This window comes from Nyctibius grandis, chromosome 7 (genome assembly GCF_013368605.1).
Source record: "Nyctibius grandis isolate bNycGra1 chromosome 7, bNycGra1.pri, whole genome shotgun sequence".
Lineage (NCBI taxonomy): Eukaryota > Metazoa > Chordata > Aves > Nyctibiiformes > Nyctibiidae > Nyctibius > Nyctibius grandis.
In genome coordinates, this window is record NC_090664.1 from 31,177,930 (window position 1) to 31,198,049 (window position 20,120).

At 47.3% G+C, this 20,120-nt stretch overlaps 1 protein-coding gene across 4 annotated transcripts; it reads left to right on the forward strand.

The window, feature by feature from the left end:
- The first annotated feature begins 2,694 nt into the window (after positions 1–2,694).
- On the forward strand, positions 2,695–18,223 carry LOC137665718 (serum paraoxonase/arylesterase 2). Of its 4 annotated transcripts, none has more exons than XR_011048538.1 (9): positions 2,695–2,832; positions 7,457–7,527; positions 12,212–12,267; positions 13,164–13,329; positions 14,502–14,628; positions 15,420–15,620; positions 16,263–16,344; positions 16,865–17,435; positions 17,949–18,031. XR_011048538.1 is itself a non-coding variant. In XM_068405078.1 (9 exons), exons 1-9 carry the CDS (start codon positions 2,759–2,761, stop codon positions 18,105–18,107), a joined length of 936 nt encoding a protein of 311 aa, XP_068261179.1. In that variant the 5' UTR covers positions 2,697–2,758; the 3' UTR covers positions 18,108–18,223. The 4 variants fall into 4 exon arrangements, 3 of the variants coding, with proteins under 3 accessions (XP_068261179.1, XP_068261177.1, XP_068261178.1); XM_068405078.1 differs by having other exon boundaries at positions 2,697–2,832; positions 15,549–15,620; positions 16,865–16,993; positions 17,949–18,223; XM_068405076.1 differs by having other exon boundaries at positions 2,698–2,832; positions 16,865–16,993; positions 17,949–18,223.
- The last annotated feature ends 1,897 nt before the right edge of the window (positions 18,224–20,120 follow it).

Consider the following 20,120-nt stretch of genomic DNA (forward strand, 5'->3'; position numbering starts at 1 on the left):
TCAGGGCTGACCAAAAGTTAAAGCATGTTATTAAGGGCATTCTCCAAATGCCTCTTAAACACTGACAGGCTTGGGGCATCGACCACCTCTCTGGGAAGCCTGTTCCAGTGTTTGACCACCCGCTCTGTAAAGAAATGCTTCCTAATGTCCAGTCTGAACCTCCCCTGGCACAGCTTTTAACCATTCCCACGCATCCTGTCACTGGATATCAGGTAGAAGAGATCAGCACCTCCCTCTCCAATTCCCCACCTCAGGAACCTGTGGAGAGCAATGAGGTCGCCCCTCAGTCTCCTTTTCTTCAAACTACACAAACCCAGAGTCCTCAGCCACTCCTCACAGGACATGAAGAAACCTACATGTTAGGCGTGTGGCTCAGCCAGCTCAGTACACACAGGGTGATCAGGCCAAAAAAACCTACCAAACCCCCAATGCCACCTCACCTGGAGGTAAGGATGTTAATTTGGGTCTCTCTGCTGCTCCTTGTTGCCTGAAACCCCAAACATTCCAGCCACACATTGCATATAGTCCCGATCCACTTGTACACTTTCAGGCTGTGGCCACCATCCTGCCAATGAAGAAGTATGAAGCGCTTTCCACAGCATCAGAATTGATGATTACTCCACGAGAACAGTCTGGTTTGAAGGTCTCATGAGAGCCTCCATAGCCAACATCTACACTCGTGTATTTGAAGCAACTCCAGTAACACCAGTACCAGGAGCTGCAAGAAAAGATTAAATTAATCTTGATGGTGTTTCATTGGCTTTACACTGATGTAAGTCTGAAAGTAGACTGGGGTTTATGTGCAGGGTAGTCCAGAAAGTCAGAAACCAGGTGTAGAAATCACAGTTGATGAAGAAACGTGCACTTCTGTATTCATTCTACACTTCCATTTCCTCTTGTTTTCTTTATGCTTCTTGGTGCCAATACAATTTAAGATGACTGTATTTTATAAATAAACTTTATATACTAAAAAACTTTAAATGCTGCTTCCCACCCATCCTACCACGTACTTCTAGGATTGAAGTAGACTTTATTAGAGTGAGATTTGCATGCACAGGCAAAAAAAAAATCTCCCTAGCCCCCAAAAAACCTCCCAAACCCACCTACCTATAATTCCAAAGTAATCAAGAACCACAAAGAGAAAAAGTGATATTCCAAAACTAAGGGGTAAAATATTTTAGCACTGTTGCTGTAAAAGGCAATAATGACCTGTATTCCCTCCTCTTCCCTGCCATGCTTTGCTTGAAGTGTTACAAAGTGTGGAGCATCTGCTTGGCCTCGAGAGTAAGGGCAACAAGAGCAGAGAAGCACTTTTTAGTGACTTCTCAGTCATTCAGAATAGTGCAAAGGAAGGTGAGCCTTGCAAGTGAGGGCATCCACTGTGCAGAAAAGGGAAAGATAGCTGCTGAGGGAGGGCACCGACCTGCTAAGGTGTGTTCCCCCAAAAAGCAGAAAGCACAGGGAGGCCAATGCTGCAGCTGATGCAAAAGCAGACCACTGCATGGGGGACCCCGGGGCCCCGAAGGCAACTGTGGTGGGTTCTGTGGCTCCCGTCCTGCATGGAGAAGAAGGATGTTGGTGGGAGCATGGTAGTGAGAGCAAGCATCATTTTTTTTGGTTTTAAGTTTGGTATTAGTGCAGATGTATTAGCATGTGTACCTGAGTAGAGAGGTACACATGGAGTACTTGTACCTTCTGCATCAAGCAGCCTTTGGCTAACACACATATCTTTATAGAACACATTTCTTTAATAGCAGAAGCTGGATCTTAGTCCAGCTGCCTTTCACCCAGGTGCTGCCACACAGAGCCTACATGCAGTGCTATAGGCTGGGGGAAGAGTGGTTAGAAAGCAGCCTGGTGGAAAGAGACCTGGGGGTGCTGATCGACAGCAGGCTAAACATGAGCCAGCAGTGTGCCCAGGTGGCCAAGAAGGCCAATGGCATCCTGGCCTCCATTAGGAATAGCGTAGCCAGCTGGTGTAGGGAAGTGATCGACCCTCTCTACTCGGCACTGGTGAGGCCGCACCTTGAGTACTGTGTCCAGTTCTGGGCCCTGCACTTCAAGAAAGACGTTGAGGTGTTGGAGCGAGTCCAGAGGAGGGCGACCAAGCTGAAGGGTCTGGAGGGTCTGACCTATGAGGAATGTCTGAGGGATCTGGGGTTGTTTAGCCTTGAGAAGAGCAGGCTCAGGGGTGACCTTATTGCAGTCTACAACTACCTGAAGGGAGGTTGTAGCGGAGTGGGAGTTGGCCTCTTCTCCCAGGCAACTAGCGCTAGGACAAGAGGACGTAGCCTCAAGCTGTGCCAGGGGAGGTTCAGGTTAGACATTAGGAAGCATTTCTTCTCAGAAGGGGTCATCAGACATTGGAACGGGCTGCCCAGGGAGGTGGTGGAGTCACCATCTCTGGATGTGTTTAAGAAAAGACTGGACATGGCACTTAGTGCCATGGTCTAGTTGACACGGTGGTGTCAGGGCAATGGTTGGACTTGATGATCCCAGAGGTCTCTTCCAACCTGGCTGATTCTGCGACTCTGTGAGCGGCGCTGACTCCGGCTCCCTGTGCAGGGCAGCGGGTGGGCAGTGGCTGCGGGGCAGGTTACGCGCGGTTCGGGCGGGGCGGGCCGCTCTGCTCGGGGCGGAGGGATGGAGCGGGGGCTGCCGGCCGCCGGTGTGTGCCGCGCCGTGCGCCGGGGGCGGCCGGGGGCGGTGCGGCGGGGGGGGACGCGGCGGAGCCGGCAGCGCGGAGCGGGGAGCGGCCATGGGGAAGGTGCTGGCGGTGGCTCTCGTCGGGATAGCGGCAGCCTTGGCAGCGGAGCGGCTGCTGGCCTTTCGGTGAGCCTCCCTGCGAGCGCGGCCCGGGCAGGCGCCGCTTACCGGGGCGCGGAGCGGGGGGCGCGGGGTGCCTAGCGAGCGGCTCCCCGGGAGTACCGGGCGCGGCGCCGCAGTCCTGGGGGATAACGGGGGTGCGGGCAGCCGGGAGGTACCGGGGAACTCGGGCGGGATGGGCTGCCGGGTCTCGGAGCTGCAGGCTCCGGTGCCGGGGGTGCGGCATGGAGCAGAGCCGGCCGTCCCCGCAGGTGTGGGGTGCCCGCCGGTGTCCGCCGCGGGGCCGAGCCGGGCGGGGGGAGGCGAGTGCACCCCTTCTCGCTCCGAGCCCGGAGGCACTTCAGCTCCTTGTCTGGAGCGTAACTTCAGCCGACAGCTGCCCTTGCACAAGCACGGCTGCGGCCAGAGGGGAAGGATTCATCATCATCGTCAGAGGGCTGGAGCACCTCTCCTATGAAGACAGGCTGAGCGAGTTGGGGCTGTTCAGCCTGGAGAAGAGAAGGCTCCGGGGAGACCTTCTAGCAGCCTTCCAGTACCTGAAGGGGCCTACAGGAAAGCTGGAGAGGGGCTTTTTACAAGGGCATGTAGTGATAGGATGAGGTGTAACGATTTTGAACTGAAAGAGGATGGATTTATGTTAGATATTTGGAAGAAATTCTTTCCTGTGAGGGTGGTGAGACACTGGAACAGGTTGCGCGGAGAAGTTGTGGATGCCCCCTCCCTGGCAGTGTTCAAGGCCAGGTTGGATGGGGCTTTGAGCAAGCTGGTCTAGTGGAAAGGTGTCCCTGCCTGTGGCAGGGGGTTGGAACTAGATGATCTTTAAGGTCCCTTCCAACCCAAACCATTCTATGATTCTATGATCATCACCATCATTGCTTATCATCATTCTTATCAAGGGAACCGGTTTTCCCCAGAGAAAAACTAGGGACTGGCTTGCTCAGCGGTGCCCTTCTCATCCTCCGTCAGGGATAAACTAACTTCAGGAGCATTTGTCCAGCACAAATGCCCTGTGCAGTAAGGGGGATGTGAAATGCTCCCTGGCAAGATGCTGGGGTCAAGGGGGCCAAAGGGAGAGGGTGCCCTGGGGCAGGGGGGCTAGTACCTCTGGTTTTGCAGAGGCTGCGGTTAACAGGGGTGTGCCAAAACTGATATCTGTGAATTTACCTCATCTCCTGCCAACTGGTCAAACAGTAAGTGGAAATCAGGTTGCCAGAAACTCTTGCGTTATTTTCTGCCAAAGCTGATCCCTGGATAACGATGCCCCTGTGTCCATGAGGTTTCCTCTGAAGGAGTATGGACTTCTGTGATCATAAGTTGGGATCTCACCTGATCTGAGCTAAAACACCCAGCCATAGCATGCTCATGGGCTGTGAGGTGTGAACATGAACACTGGTGTTACAGCAGCTTCTGTCCTGAAAGCTACTAAACATGTACTCAGTGTTTCAGGACAGAAAAGTGATGGTGAATTACTCTGTTGCAAGGCAGCTCTGGCATTATAATTTTGCTCATGTCCACAAGGACTCCAACTGCCTGACGTCAAAGCAAGGACATCCAGCTAATCGATCTTTGGGTAGGTAGTAATTGTAGCTAATTACAGAAGGAGAGCTATACTCCCTGGATGCAGGTACCTCACATAGATCTATCTGCATCTTGCAGTAAACCCAGTGCAAGTGTTTGTGATAACCACAGAGGTAACAGAACCCTCCTGCCCTGGAGTTGCACAAGCTGGGGTGGTGGAGATGGACAACGCTCCTGGACTTTAGTGGGGTGAGCCATTTCAAAGCACCGTGAAGACCCCACCCCCCAAAAAATCAAATTAACAAGTGCAACATTGAGAATGTGGTAAAGCAGAATCTCCTGATTGATAGAAACAGGATCCCTGCAGTCTGTAGCCCTCTGTGGGTTTTTCCTGTGTGCTGTGTTTTCAGCAAGCTGCGGCGTAGCAGCAGTATTAAGAGGGTTGCAGAGTTTGGAAACACACAAGTTCATATAACAAAGTACTCTAAACTCATTTAACACAGCCTCGAGAGGAGAAACTGTGGGTAGTGTTAACTCTTTCCAGGCCTCGCTGTTATCCATCCTCGATGCAGAGGGCAGGAATCCAGCAAAGACTTTTTGCTGTTCCTTCTGAGTTTGGTATTTTGTGTCTAGATAGTATGACACAATAACCCCTGAAATGCTTAAAAGATAAGGCTTGAAGAATTATTGCAAATCTTTTACAAACTTAATTCTTCTTAAATCGGGTTTGTTTATGCATCTATTATACCATTGATAGCTACCGAACGGACTTGAGTAGGGCTTGTGCAGCAGAAAACAGGTGAGTCTTGTGTGTTACCAACTGAAATCACACCGATTCCCCTATTGACATTTTAAATTACTAATTCTTCTCTGAAGAAAGGTCAGAGATAATTTGTAAAACTTGTATGTGAATTATACTGTGTTATTGTTTTCCTCAGAACAATATGCATATGATATTATTGTTCATATATATATATACACACACACAATGTTCTCATTTCATAACACTCTGTACTGATATGGTCCTCAGCTTGCATAGTGTGTTCAAAACAGCAGTGGGCTTCCAGAAAGATGCTGACAGTTTGAAAAGAACTGGGAGCAAAAACAAAAATAAGAGGTGATTTTCAATCCTGTCAGGAAAAAAAACCTGCAAAGATCTGGGACTGGTTTGTCTAGAGAAGAGGAAAACTGAAAGAGAGAGAGGTCTTTGGATATGCAACACGTTGCTGCTGAGGGAAAGGGAGTGCCAGTGGTCTGTGTCCCATGAAGTGGGACAGGCGGTGGAGGACTGAAACTGGAAAGAGGAACTGGGTGAGAAAGGTGCTGTCCACTGGGGCTGCACCAAGTAGCAAAATTCCTAGGTTTTTTGAAGTTGCATCCCCCACATTTTGCAGGTTCACTGTGTTTTTAGTACGGCCAGTGAGTTATCTAGACCATCTGGCTTAGTAGCTAGGGCTGTTTGAGCTAGAGCAGCTGACACATTTTGGAAAACCCTCCCTACATGCTGCAGGCTTGTGACCAGTGTCCTTTTGAATTACTCTCATTCCAGCCCATGAAGTGTTTCCCTGGGAATGCTGTCAGGATATCATCATCTCTCGTTGGCTGCTGGCTGCATTCCTGCTGTGCTTGTGGTGCTGGCTGGCTTGCAGTCTGCCCGGGAACAGCTGATGCGAATAGGAAAGGGAAAAGCCCTAAGCAGGCAGCAGTGCAAACTTTGGGCATGATTGCCCCAAGCCAGCCTTGGGAGCCCGATGGGTTCAGCTGTGCTGGGGATGCTGGAGGGCGAGGGGGGACCTCATATCCCTCCTGAGCTGCCTGTGGACTGGGAGCCGCTGTAATTCACTGCCAGGTCTCCTGAGGAGAGGGCTTAGGAGAGTTTAACTTGGCTCCTTTCCCTTGTATCCTCTGCCCTTTTTTGCCCTTTTTCTTCTTTTTTTTCTGGCCTTATGTTAACAACCTGTGTCAATGATACAGCACCAAAGCAACTGAGAATTCATAATGAAGTGATTAAGAAAATGCAGGACTGACATACCATACAGTGCTCAGCTGTATCGCTTATTTTTCATACCACAGATTAGTACTGCTGTTTATGTTTATGCCTAAAGTGGTAACATAAACATGGCTAGGTTTTGCTATGCGATCTTTGCATTCAGAATTTCCTGTGGTTGGAGCAAGTACAGCCTCAACATGTGTGTAAGATAGGCATGCAAAAGAGTAACTAACTACGTTAGTTTAGATGCTTTCTTTTGGGAAAAAAAAAGAGAAAGGAAGAAATATTATAGTACGCTAACTTGACGTTTTGACATAGAAACACAACATATTTGCTTATGGCACTGCAGACTGCCCTGGTCAAACACAGCAGTCCTGTTAGCGAGCTGCCTTTCATAAAGATTTGTGGACAACTTGAAATGGAGGAGATGGAGAAATAGAAACTCGTGTAAGGGCCTGTCTGTATCTTCTTGTCCAGTAAAGTGTGAGCCAGAGATTGAATTTTGTGGGTATTCAGGAATGAAATAAGCACTGCTGAAGGATAATGCGCTGGGTGGGTAGCAGGAGAGAAGAGGAAGGGACAGGAAAATTGTACTACCAAGCCCTGCTTGTCGTTAGGAAATGGGTAGTCCTGCCCTGCAATGCCATTGCTACTTTTGAATGTGGACTAAGAAATGAAGAAAGTGCAACTGCTGGTGGCTGGGTCACCAAAAATAGCCAGTGGGTTGGGGTAGAAGGTTGCCCTTTCCTCATCTGAAATGCTGGTCCTAACTGCGAGGTGCTGCTATATTTAGGTGGCTGAAACCTGAAGAAAGTGTAGCTATGTTATTTTATCGTTTGAGCTGTGGTGGGTCATGAAAGCTTGTTCCTGAAGCTCATGAACAAAGTCAGGTTCCTGAAAATATTCAGTGTAGAAAAATCACTTAATCCCTGGATGTGTGTAACCATCGCAGTGATTTGGAGCAATTGCTGTTGTCAGTTCTGGGTTTTGCTTATTCAGTATTTTATGGCTGATTTGTTGCTGTGATATGGCAGACAATAAAACTAAGATAAAGCTGCGCTAGGAATGTTACCTGTTTTAAAACTGGCTGTGTGGTGTTAACCCTCCTCTTTCCTCTTGCAGGAACAGACTCAATGCTTCACGGGAAATAGCCCCAGTAACCCTCCCCAGCTGCCGGCTCATTAAAGGGATCGGTACGTGTTCAAAATAACTGAGTGCATTGCTTTTTTCCAGCCTTATTTTGAAACTGCTTCTTAAAGCCAGCTTCCAAGCCTGGTCCTGGAAACAAAGTGCTAATTGGACTTGCATTTGTTACTTGGACTTTGAGGTAGGGAGAAGCCGCAGGAAGAAAATTATACTGAAAAACTAGCCAGTTTGGTGTAATACTTTTTGCTTTTGGTGTTTAAAGTTTCTGTTCCTTTTCTTGCAAACGAGTACCTTGCAAACGCTTCTCCTTTGCTCAGCCACTTAGGAAATTATTTGGCCTTTAGATGAGGCTGTGCTGGCTCTTCAGGCAGGTACCTACAGGTGGCTGGTGGCATCTTGAAGACAGGACGTGCTGCAGGGGTGGAAGCTTTGGGAGAAGTCCACAGGCTTGTGGCGAAGGAGCGGCTGCTGGAGCCAGTCGGGACGGCCTGCCTTAGTGCCTCGTTGTGCGGAGATTTAGGAGCGGGCGGCTGGTCCAGTGCCGCGCAAGCAGCGTGCGGGAGCTCGGTGCGGTTGCACAATTCAGCCGTGTGGTTTCAAAGAGCAAGGGGTCATATTTGTCATCCTAGTCTGGTTTGTGAAGGGGTTTAACAGAGTGGCTGAAATGTTGACTTTGTACTTTGGGTCATGTGTTTAGCACACAGCAGTGCTTCTGTCTTGTTTTTTCCTCATTTTTAGGATAACCAGAGTATAAAATGGAGAGCTTTAAAATTGATCACTTTTTTGTGTCTCCCTTTCCCCCAGATTACAATTTTTAAACTTAATACAGCCTTAATGGCTGGGGGTTTTCTCCTCCTTAGTATTTTCAGAAATGTCTTGAATGCTGTTGAAATTTGCCTGGATTTTGCATGTGTAAAAAGCCACTGGATGATCTTTACGAGCCTTGCCTTTGAGCTCGCTGAGTCGCTGTGTTGATTTCATAAATCTTGCTTCTTCCTCGTGTCAGGAGTCAAACATCTTTGTAAAGTCAAATTACTGCCATGAATGAGCGTGTGCAGAGCTCCTTTGCCTGAGGTTAGGTGCACAAGAAACTGCATTTGAAAAAACTTCCCATGTCTTCTAGATTGTCTAGATTGAGCTGTGATTTACTCATACAAGACTCTGAATAATACTTGTTTGATGGTGATTCATATAAAAATAATTTCTGAGTAATTCTTTTAAGCATATCACTATTGCAATCTTTACAAGACTTTTTGCAATATGATTGCTCTGTTGAGGAAAGAAGGAAAGCTGGAAATTGCAAATACAGTTGTGTTTAATTTCTAAATGATATCTCATTTTTGGTGCCTGACATTTACATGGAGATCAGGTGAATTCTCAGAACCTGGCTCTGCTCAGAGGCGGTGGCGGATCAATTTACAGAGCTTCATTTCTGCTTCTTGCTGTGCTCCTGTAACCCTGTCCCTTCACGTGGAGCGCCTCACCTTGCCTTGCCTTCGCTCTGTCATTTGCTGCTCTTCAGAAAAATTAAAATGCCAAAAATTAATTCAGCAGGTCCGATGTGGCAGAAAGAGAAAATTTGTGCAAACTTAAAAGTTGGCATGTTCACACAAATGTCTTCCAAAATTAATTTAATGTGACTGGGGGCAGGGGGGGTTATTACTCAGGGAGACCAAGGAGCCCTAACGTTTAGGTGCTGCCTAGGTAGCACTATTCAGACCAGGGGATTTGCTGTACTCAGTTCTGTAAGGTTGCTCCTGTGGGTGACTTTGCATAAGGATATCTTTCTGTGTGGACATCTTGGTCCTCTTGGGCCTTTTCCTTTAAAATGCTACGATAAAGTTGAATAAACAATCTGTCTTTATTTTAATTTTTAAAACAGTCCTTCTGACCTCTTAAGTGGGACATACGTAGGTAATGAGCTGGGTCAGCTCTGAGCAAAATAATCTTAAACTATCCATTCTGTACATGGAAGAACAGGCATCTGGTACAGTCTGTTGTAATGATGTTAAAAGTGATGCATCCGTAGTAAAGGAAGCAAACCCAGAGTAAATGGAAAAATTCTCTAGTGGACCCTTTTCTTTCTGCACCATTTCATCCTTTCTGTGTCTCTCTTTTTTTAAGACTTTGATCTATTCTGCTTTTCAAATATTGTGCAATGTAAGCACAGATGCAAACATTGACCAAACCAATAAAAAACTGCAGCTTGTCCTAAACCTCATTCACAGACATGTAGGAAAGGCTATATTTGTAGGACACACAGTATCTTCTGAATTATATATAAGTCTACTCATGTTACTGGTTCATAATAAACTAACCAGATATCCTGAACTAATTCCCAAAGTTCAAGAAGCTACTATAGAAATTGCTAGAAATACTTGCATCTTGGAACAATTCATGGGATACAGGCGAAATAGCTACTTGCTTTTGGACATGAAATCCAGCTGGTGTTTTTTTGTTGTTGTTGGATGCATCTGCAGAATACATCATACTAAGATAAAGAAAAAAAACGTTTTTAGGGTAGACAGTAAGTTTTCTCAGTATCTTTAATTTTTTTTTTTAAATGCTACTTATTCAGATAATCCCATGGACAAGCTGGGCTCGGTGATACAGTTAAGCAATACAGTGGAGGTAACTGATCCCTAATGAAACAGTTCCTAACTCTCCTGTCCCATACGGTGCCTGCGACAACAGCCCAGAGCCCTCCCAAAACAGGGTCCTGTGGGAGAGCCGGGGAGCTCCCGTGCATCCGGCTGTGTGTCTGCATCCCCTCTCTCCAGCTCAGCGGGATCGCGCTGAATCAGCATTTCGCTGCTCTCCCAACAGTGCTCACTCTGTTCTGCACATGCCAGGACCTGGCTAAGTGGCCGGAATGTGCTTTGCTGGGCAGTTTCATTCAAAGCGGTTGGGTGCAGGGCTCTCCTTATGCTCCTTCCACCAGAAACTTGTACTTTTTAATTATCCTCTCCCAATTAGCCTGCTCATCTTTCCGCTTGGCAGCCTCGCTAATTCAGTAGTGATAAATGATTATATCTCTGTTCACTCACCAGCATGCTCTGCCAGCAAAAGCTGTCTGTCCAGCTCACGTCACCATGGCAATTGAGTCTCTCTGCATTTATTTATGTTGCTGTCTTTGCAGCGATCCAGGAAATGGGGAATCACCGTTAATCCCGTGTTATAAATGAACGCAGACTTGCACAGACCAAGGAGCTTGTTGCTTAAACCAGGGCATGAGCCGAGCTGAAAAATCGAAATTCAAAATTTTAGTCAGAAAACACAGGCTCTAAATGTCTGTGGGCACATCAGTGCAGATGTCTGCCTTCTCCCTGAACCCAGTCAAAATTCAGAACAAAACCCAGGAGGTGCGGTAACGGGCTGGCTCTCCCCAAAAGGCATCTTCAGACCTTTTGCTCCCCAGAAGGTGGGGATGCTCCACTTGTTAGTGCAGTGGAGTGGAGCAGGGGCTCGCTGAGGCTGAGGAGGAGCTGGCCCTGTCACCGTCCCCTGTCCCTCCAGGTAAAGTCCTGCCACTGCGTCTCCCCAGTGCTGTGCTGGGGAGGAACCTGCCTGGACGGGTGAGTTTGGGGATCTGGTTCCTCCCTACAAGGGCTGTTTGGTGGCCCCAGGATGAATTACAGCCTGGCTGAATTAGTGCTGGGATAAATAGGAATTACATAAAAGCAAACAATAAACCCAGCTTGAATTTGTAGGCGCTTCTTTTGGGAGGAGGTGCCGAGGTGCCAGGGATGGTGTGACCCACGTAGGGTCACGCGGACGGTCTGTGGCCAAGCAGGAGGGGATGTGGAGAGGTGGGACAAGCTGGGTGGAAAACCTTTGTGTTGGTGGCTCTGTTAAAGAAAACCTGCAGAACCATTTCCTCCTTTAAGCAAATGCTTCTGTGTGGGTTTAATCCAGCCATCGTCTGGAAAGCAGCTTGTGGGGAATGCTGTTTATGCTGGTGATTTGGAGAAGAGAGGGGAGGCTTCTCAGGGGAGTGGTGAAAGTATGGGATAGCAAATGTGCTTCAGCATCGGACTAAAAGCTCTATGGAGAGTGCTTGATCAAAGCCTAAAATTGCTCTAGTGTTCTTACTAAAGGGCTTTTATTTTATTTTCCTAGCAGGGGAAAATATTACAGGAACTACAAGAACTGGCAATACAGAAAATGATTACCCACAGTTAAAAGCGTGGTCTAACTATTAAAGCCCTTAGCTGTTAAAGATATAGTAGGTTCTCTGTCACTTGAGAGCTTTCACTAAATATTTGGCAATCCATCTTAATGAAGTGTCCCAGCTCAACCGGGAGCATTAGTGTGCGCAGTTCCCAGAGCTGCCGTCGGCAAGCGTGCGGGCTGAGTGATGGGTACGGTCCTGCCCTGAAAATCTGCTCAGTGCTAGTTGCTTACCCCAGAACACTGTTGTCAAAGGCAGCTGATTCATCCCACGCCAGCCCGGGACGTGTGGCGCTGGGTGGGAGACTGCCCAGCCACCGCGGGGGCACCCCTAAGCACCCCGAAAGAGGTGAAACCCAGTACTATTTCCTAACCTGGCGTGCTGCTGCCTTCTGCCAATGCTTTTAATACGATGGTGAACTTTTCCACTGAACTTCATCGCTTGCGCAGTCGTATCAGAAAGGAGTATTCGTGAGAGCTGGAATTGTACAAAACAGGAGGTTTCTCGATGGGGAATATTTAATGTCATCTGACAAACCCCTGTTTATCTCTGTCTTGCAGAAACTGGTTCAGAAGACATCGACATACTTCCCAATGGACTGGCTTTCATCAGCTCCGTAAGTGCCCGCGCCCACTCCCCATGCAGGGGCTTGCCTGCTTCCTTATCTACAGAAGCCATAGGTGAAACTTGGAGGATCGACTTTTTTCCTACGAGGCTGGATGGCTCCTTAGGAGTGGCCGAGACTTGTGTCAGCTTAGCTGGTGTTTCCTTCTGCTTGAGCAACTGCACTTGTCGACACTGAAGTGGTGGTGGTGGCTCTGAGACATGTATCCTATTGCACTGGCTTCTCTGCCCACGTAACCTTGAATTTCTTTCATGCTGCTTACTTGAAATGATGAAATATCAAACCTCTCCCTTATTAAGAAGGTGAGTTAATTCCCTATCTTCAAAAAAAAAAATCAGATTTTGTGTGTTGATTTTGTTGTTCCTGATTTTTTTTAGCCTTTAGGACATAGATTTTCAAGCTTTTCCTTGCAATCAGGAGGCCTAGTGATTATTTTCTAAAACAAAAGCTGATGTTTTCATCTATGTGCTCCAGGGACTCAGGGAAAGATTACAAAATTCATGCCTGAAATTGAGAGCTGTTGCACTGCTGCTGTTCCCTGTGGCTTTACCACGTTGGATGCATTCGGTGGTCCGATACTTCCAGTTTTTCCCCCCAGGGTGTCTGTTGGCAGAGTGGTTTGCCACACGGGGAGCACCCACCAGGGTAGTGGCTGCAGCGGGTGACAGTGGCGCCATCGCCTGGGTGGTACGTGATGCCTTGGGCATGGCTCCTCATGCCGGGGGGTGCAGAGCTGGCCCCTCTGCCTCCATCACCGCACGGTGGGCTGAAGCAGAAGCAGACCCTGCTCTGCGCTTGCAAGCCTGAACAAGGGCTTGTTTTCAGCCTTGTGATGCTTCCCTTAACTTTTTATCCAGGAATGCTTTTCTTGTGTTTTGATTTTACAGGGCTTGAAATACCCAGGAGTAAAGAGCCTTGCACCAGACAAGCCAGGTGAAATGTTTTTGATGGATTTGAATGAAGACAATCCCAGAGCAGTGGAACTGAGAATCAGCAGAGGGTTTGATCTGGTGTCATTTAACCCTCATGGAATCAGCACCTACATAGACAGAGGTAAAGAGACCTTTAACCCAAGGTGGTGGCAAATCTCAGCCTAAAGAGCAGAAGTAGAAATCCCTTTGTGGCCTTGCATTGGACCCCCAGTAGCCTGCGCTTGCTGGGAGAGAAGAAGGTTTTGGAGCTTTTTATCTTTGTTGGGCTCTTTTCTGAAAGGCAGCTGCTAAAGCAAATACCTTTGCACATAATCTCAGACTGTCTGAGACAGAAAGATGTCCTATATATTGAAAGTTTGAGGAGTTGAAAACCACACAAAGTTTATTTTCCTAATTTACATCTGTCTCACCCCAGGGTCAAGGGTTTTCAGGAGATGTGTGCTTCACCAACTAGTAGTGACCAGAACGGAGAGTTTTGTAACTAAACTATAAATTATCAAATCTTTGTAAGTTACCAAAATCTCTGGTACTCTGTGGCCAAGACATGAGGCCCTGTCCTCATCTCCAATGTATGTTCTCCTGTGGGAGGCTCTGGCTACCAATAAAATACCCTCATGCTCTCCTTGCTCTCGTTTTCCCCTGTCCCTTCACTGGGGATTTTAGCAGGGCAATTAGAAGTCTGCAAATACTAAGAGAAAGAGAATCATTGCTGCAGCTTGACTTGCATCCGCATACAGTCACCCTCTGAGGGAAGGTGTTGGGGAAATCGGTGGTTGCTAATTTAGGGTCTTACCAGAAGGGCTGGGCAGAGGGACTGCAGCCTTACACAGAGTACGGGAGAAGGATGCTCCTTCAGCTTTCTCAGGGGATGCGGTGAGTAAACCAAAGAGCCCAAACCGGCTGGGCTACAAGCCCTCCTTCCCAGCTGACTGTGGCTCTTTCACGCAACCAGTCACTATAGCGCATCAGATTGCAAAACCCAGTGGCTTGGGCACAAGAATGGAGCCACAATTTCTTTCTTCCTTGGTAGAAATAGCACAAACGTAGTTTATACAGCAGTTCCCTGGAGAGTGAGCCCGCGAGAAGAGTAGCTGGAGATCTGGATCCAGTTGCAGTGGCATCCTGCTGTCACTTTGGTACTTGTCCTTCTGCCTCAGAAGAGCCATGAGGGAAGTGCACCAAACCCAAGACGTGCTCTGTACTGGAGGCTGCTTCAGCGCTGTGGGTGCTCAGCCACACAAACTGTTGCAGAGATCTGGTGAAATTCAGCTGTTTCCGTTTCTTTTTTTTAAGACGACACCGTGTATCTCTTTGTTGTGAATCATCCTCATCAGAAGAGTACAGTAGAATTGTTTAAATTTGTAGAAGATGACAATTCTCTTGTACACCTGAAAACCATTCGACATGACCTTCTGACCAGGTATTGGAGCCAAATACCGTCTCTCCCCAGAGCAGGCTGCTTTGGTAAAATCCAAAGTAGGCTGATTTTGGTTTTAGGGTATTATTAATATGACTTATTTTCTCTTTAACCAGCTTTCCTGTTTCTTTTATTGATTACTTCTTATCTGTGTAATCAAAGCCTGTGATTCTCCAATCTCTTCTGTAAATGAGATTTTCAATAGCTGTATCACTAAATCAGTCTTAAGCACAGCTGTGGTTGATGCCAGTGAATTAGCTTGGCATCCATTTCTCCTTCTTTCATGTAACCCACTCTCAGATCATTGCAGATATGAATCTTCAGATATTCGATTGTTCTGAATTTGCTACACTGTAAAAATAAACATACTTTTAGCTTTTTCTTTTTTTTGTTGCGTACAAAATGTTCTTGGTCTGTCCTACTGCAAAATGATTGAAAGATAAATAGAGCTTGAAAGAAGAAGTTGTCACAACTCCTACGTGTTCTCTGGTTTCCAGTTGAATGTAATCAAAAGAGAGGAAAAACTTCCATGGACTTGTAGACAGGTAGCCAGATCTCTAGCTGATGCGCTATGGTTCTGTTCCGCACTGCACAGTCCTGGCCCATGTGAAAGAGAATAGAAGTAAAAAGGGTCTAAATAACACAGCACCTATCTGAGGTACCACCTGTAGTTGCAGCCCCTTTGTGTCTCTGGGATGACCATGTCCCGGCTGGATTCTGGGCAGTCATACAATGCTCCTTCATACCTCTCATTTAAATTTTTATTTTTCTCTCTCTCTTTTCTTTTTTTTTAGTGTGAATGATATAGTAGCTATGGGACCAGACAGCTTCTATGCTACCAATGACCACTACTTCTCTGACTTAATCTTGATGTTCTTGGAAATATTCTTGGGTTTAACTTGGTCAAATGTTGTTTACTACAGTCCAAAAGAAGTTAAAGAAGTAGCAGCTGGGTTTTATTCAGCCAATGGAATTAACATTTCACCTGACGGAAAGTAAGTTTCTCCTTGCCTCAGATTTTGTTTCATGACACAAAAGAATCCCAAAATCCTCATTTTCACACGCGATAACCTCTGTGGTCAGTGTCTAAATTGGCTTGAGTAAGGCAGGGTACTGTCTGGCCAATGTAAGCGATACGAAGGGTTTGTAGAACAGAAGTCACGTGTTGAAGAGGCAATGTTTGCTGCTTTGCGTGGTGGTTTATGTGCAATAAGATCAAATATCACTGCATTTTAACCAGCCAATACAGAAGTTTGTGTATGTTACTTGCAGAGATTAAGGGGGAAGAATTTCTGCAAGTGGGGAATGCTCTACAGTCTCAAAGTGTGTAGGACTGAATTAACCAGTCGTGTGGTTTAGGTGATCTTAAATGAAAAATAAAGCATATTTGTTGGTCTCACAATCTAAGGCCTGCTTCAGTGTTGTAATGGAAGAATTGGCACAGTGTGAAGCTACGTTAGCATCTCAGCAGGTTGTCTTCAATTCAGTGCCCTGTGGCCTGCTTGCAATATACATTGCTATGTGAGAACTGTGAGCTGACATTCCTTATGGGAAAAGCTGGGCTTGCACAGGAGGAACTGACTGTTTTTGGTGTCTGCTTACTCATACACGTTGCTAAGAGGTGCTTTCTTTTGAAGGTACATCTATGTTGCAGATATATTTGATCATAATGTCCATGTTATGGAAAAACATGCTAACTGGAATTTAACCCATGTGAAGGTAAGGTGCTGCTGTTCCATAAAAAAAAGGCATATATGAATTTTGGACAGATTAGTCCCTATGAACACTTGAGATTTCAACATGATCATGTGTGAAGTTCTGTTCTGGATGGCTCCTGCTGTGGTTTTACAGAGGTGCTGTGCGCCCCGTTACAGAGCTTCAGGTCCTCCACCCTCACACCAGCAACCAGAGAGGAGGACTCAGGTGTGCTGTAGAGCCGCAATGGAAGTCTGCCTTGGTCACTGTGGGTTAGTCCACAAAGCACTGATGTAACCAACACGAGCATAGGTGTGGATGAGCTGACGGGGGAAGCTCAGGGCAGCAAGGAGGTTTCTCGTGACGTGGAGGAGGGGATGAAGTATACTGGGGGAAAAGAAAAACAGCACTGAAGGAGAAAATGATTTTTAAAGAAATCAGTCTAAGTTATGGACAAGTCTATTGATTATGTTATAGTTAGCTTCCAGGACTTCTGATTGCTTTAACTTCTCTCTTTTTCTTGTCTTTCCTTTGTGTTGGATAGACGCTGCAGCTGGACACTCTGGTTGACAACTTGTCTATTGACACTTACACTGGAGACATCTGGATAGGATGTCATCCTAATGGGATGAAGCTGTTCTACGACAATCCTGAAAATCTGCCTGCCTCCGAGGTGCCTTTTGGGAGACATCACTGGTCTCTCGGCTGCGTCTGTGCAAGAAAGTTGCTCTGTTCAAATCACCGTGGTATAACTTAACTTGGCATTACATAGAGAAGTGTCTGGCCAGCCTTTGTGAAAGCAAAGACCATGCTGGCTCCCAGCTTATAGCTTCTGCTCTCAAGAGAAAAGCAGGAACAGCGTATGCTCAGCTAACAAACACCTATTCAGATCCTTAGGAGACAACTGAATAATTTCCATGCAGTAGCTCAGTCATTCTGGTATCCTCAGGCTGCTTTCTGTGCAGCTGTGGCCACACAATCAGATTTTGAAGAACTGTGTTAATTACTGAGCTGGCACCTCTTTGCCAAACAAAAAATAATTGACTGAGTGCAAAGCACAACCAGAAACATTGGCACTGGACCGCTTTAGCTGTGCAAGCGTGGTTCATCAGCAGGTGACACTGTAATTCTTCTTTCCTTCTGAAATCAATGAGGTGCTGGCATCAGCGTGCTGCAGCCATGAGTGCAGGTGGCTGGTTGGTGTCCGTTTGATTTCAGCCTTGTCCAAACCTTCCCATAAGAAACTTTTAAAAATTGTCATGTTCAATAGCAGTACATTTATGATACTAGGCAGTTGTTTGTCTGCAAAAAGCATGACAATAAGAAGATTGTCAGTAACTCTTAGGCTGTGAAAAACCGTGCATGTGTGTAGTGCCGGGGGTGACTGCCTTCCTTACTTGCTGGGCTGCAGTCCGTATTGCACAACCACTTAAAAATAAGTCTTCATGGACCATACTTCGCTGAAGCAAAATTTGTGGCCCTATCGCAGGAACCATTTGGTTCCAGTTATCATCAGCTGATCAACCTAACTAACTAATTTGTTTAAATCACCATACTGGTGTTCCCTCCCTCTGTGGAGGATTTTGACCCATGGCCGTTTCAGCAGCTGTATCCCCCTCCTCCGGCAGGTCCTGCGTGTCCAGAACATCCTCTCGGAGGAGCCTGCTGTGACACGCGTCTACGCTGACAACGGCTCTGTGCTGCAGGGAACCTCGGTGGCATCTGTCTACGGGGGAAAACTGCTCATCGGCACAGTCTTCCACAGAGCGCTCTACTGTGAGCTGTAGCTTGTCTCGTGGGTAAGATCTGCAGCAGCGGAAAGGATTTAATTCCTTGGGAACCCAGTTTCTGCTAGATTTGCTAACAAGACTGTTCCAATAAAGGTTAACTAGAGCCACGGAAATGTCTTTTCGCTTTCCTCTCCAAAATGAGTGTTTTACGCAATAGTAAAGGAAATTGAATTGAAGGTGAGAAATTAGTTTATTTGTGTAATGTGGAGGACCCCATGTCGGTAACAAAGGGTAACCTTGAAGTTCAGATTACAAACTGTCAGACATTGAATTATCTGTTGCGACTGGATTTCTGTGGATTTCTTTTTTTTTTTTCTCCAGGGAAAACTGATTTTGTAAATGAGAATTGCTAACTACCAGTGTGGTCTGCTTGCTTGTCACCAACCTTTGGGATTTCCCAGGCACTGTGCTAAGGGTTTTTCTTCCCAACCTTCCTGTTGGCTTTCCGTAGTGCTTCCGAAATAACTGGAGGGAGAATAAAAGTTATCCCAGTCTCATTTCTTCCCTCTTTCTCCTTTAAGCCATTTTCTCACGTTACTTCAGTTTCATAAATTTGTCTTAATCCTACTAAGAGGAGAGGGGGGGGGCTTCACTTTGGAGTGGTTTCTTAATGAGTCTTCCAAAGGGAGTTTTTTCCTTAAAGAGTGGGAAACAACTCCTGACCACCTTCAGTCAAAAGTTCATTAGCAATTACTGTTGTCTGTCACAGCAAAGGGACCATTTCTGGGCTTTGCCACAGTGACTGCCTCCAAGTGTGGGCCATGCGTGCTCCATGTTTAACGTCCAGCCTGTACGGAGCCGATTCCCACTGTGCAGCCCACACCCGCTTCGTTTCACCTTCATCCAGCAGCGGTTACTGCTAATGTGCACTGCTAAAAGACCTGTCCAGTTTTCTATTGATTGATATTTTTAGACTGGTGTTAGCTAGCAGTCATGACTTGCAATAAATTGAATTGCAGGTCCTTTGAAGCGGGGAATCATCCTTGTGCTTTACAGCAAGACACCAGGCTTGCAGAAGCCCCTGTTGGAGCCACCCCTTGGGTTCCTGCCTGTGGAGCGAGCTCTTCTTTCACTAGTACAGATGTCCTTAATCACAGAGCAGCTCCTGCAGCTGCTCTTGTCCTCCGAGTTCCCACCTCTGATCACCACCCTGGTGCTGTGAGCGATGCTGACAGCTAAGGCTCCACGCTGTTGGTGGCTGCTCCCCTGCCGGGGTTGCCGCTGTGCTGCCTGCGCCTGCCCGCACTGGCACTTCCCAGCACCTTGGCTGCCCCTCTGAATGGTGTCACCAGACAGACCTGCCCAGGGCCACCATCCCCTCCCCATCCCTCAGCTGATGCAGGACCATTTCCTCACTGCTGTTTTTCCATCACTGTGTGGAGAAAAAAGGCAGGCGGCTCATGAAGCGTGAGCTCAGGAGGAAACAGAGCCAGTGCCTGGGTGCCAGTTGCTCTTCTGGCTTCGCTGCTCCCTGCTGCAATTTGCTCCACCTCTAGCCACGGCCCCTCTAACCTGGTGAGTACATGGGAAGTGCGGTACTTTGAAAACACAGGTGCGCTTCTGCCTACAAGATAGAGCAAATAACCCGCTCTGTAGTGGCCCAAACACTGAGACAGGAGCCAGAGTATGTGCAAACCTTTGTCTGTCTTTGGGTTTTGTCATTCTGGCTGAGAGGAAGCATTACAGGGGGCTAAGGTTTGGGTGAGCAGTGGCCCTGAACAGCAAATATGTCTGCCAGCACCTCTTGGCTCCTGCACCTTTCCTTCCTAATGAAAACAAGCCTAAAGGCGTTCATCCACTGGTACAAAGGAGTTACTGCTGCTTCTCCGAGGGAAAGGGACAGCTCTAACCAGAGCAAGGAGTTGGTGCCAGGGCTCGTGGCTGGGGCTGCATTGCTGTACGGGAGGGACGGTGCAATCCCCCTTCCTCTGCACAGCTGCAGTGGGCTGTGGGTCTTGCCACATCACCTCATGTCCCTGGAGAGTGTCTGCTCCAGCCCTCGCCCCTGCG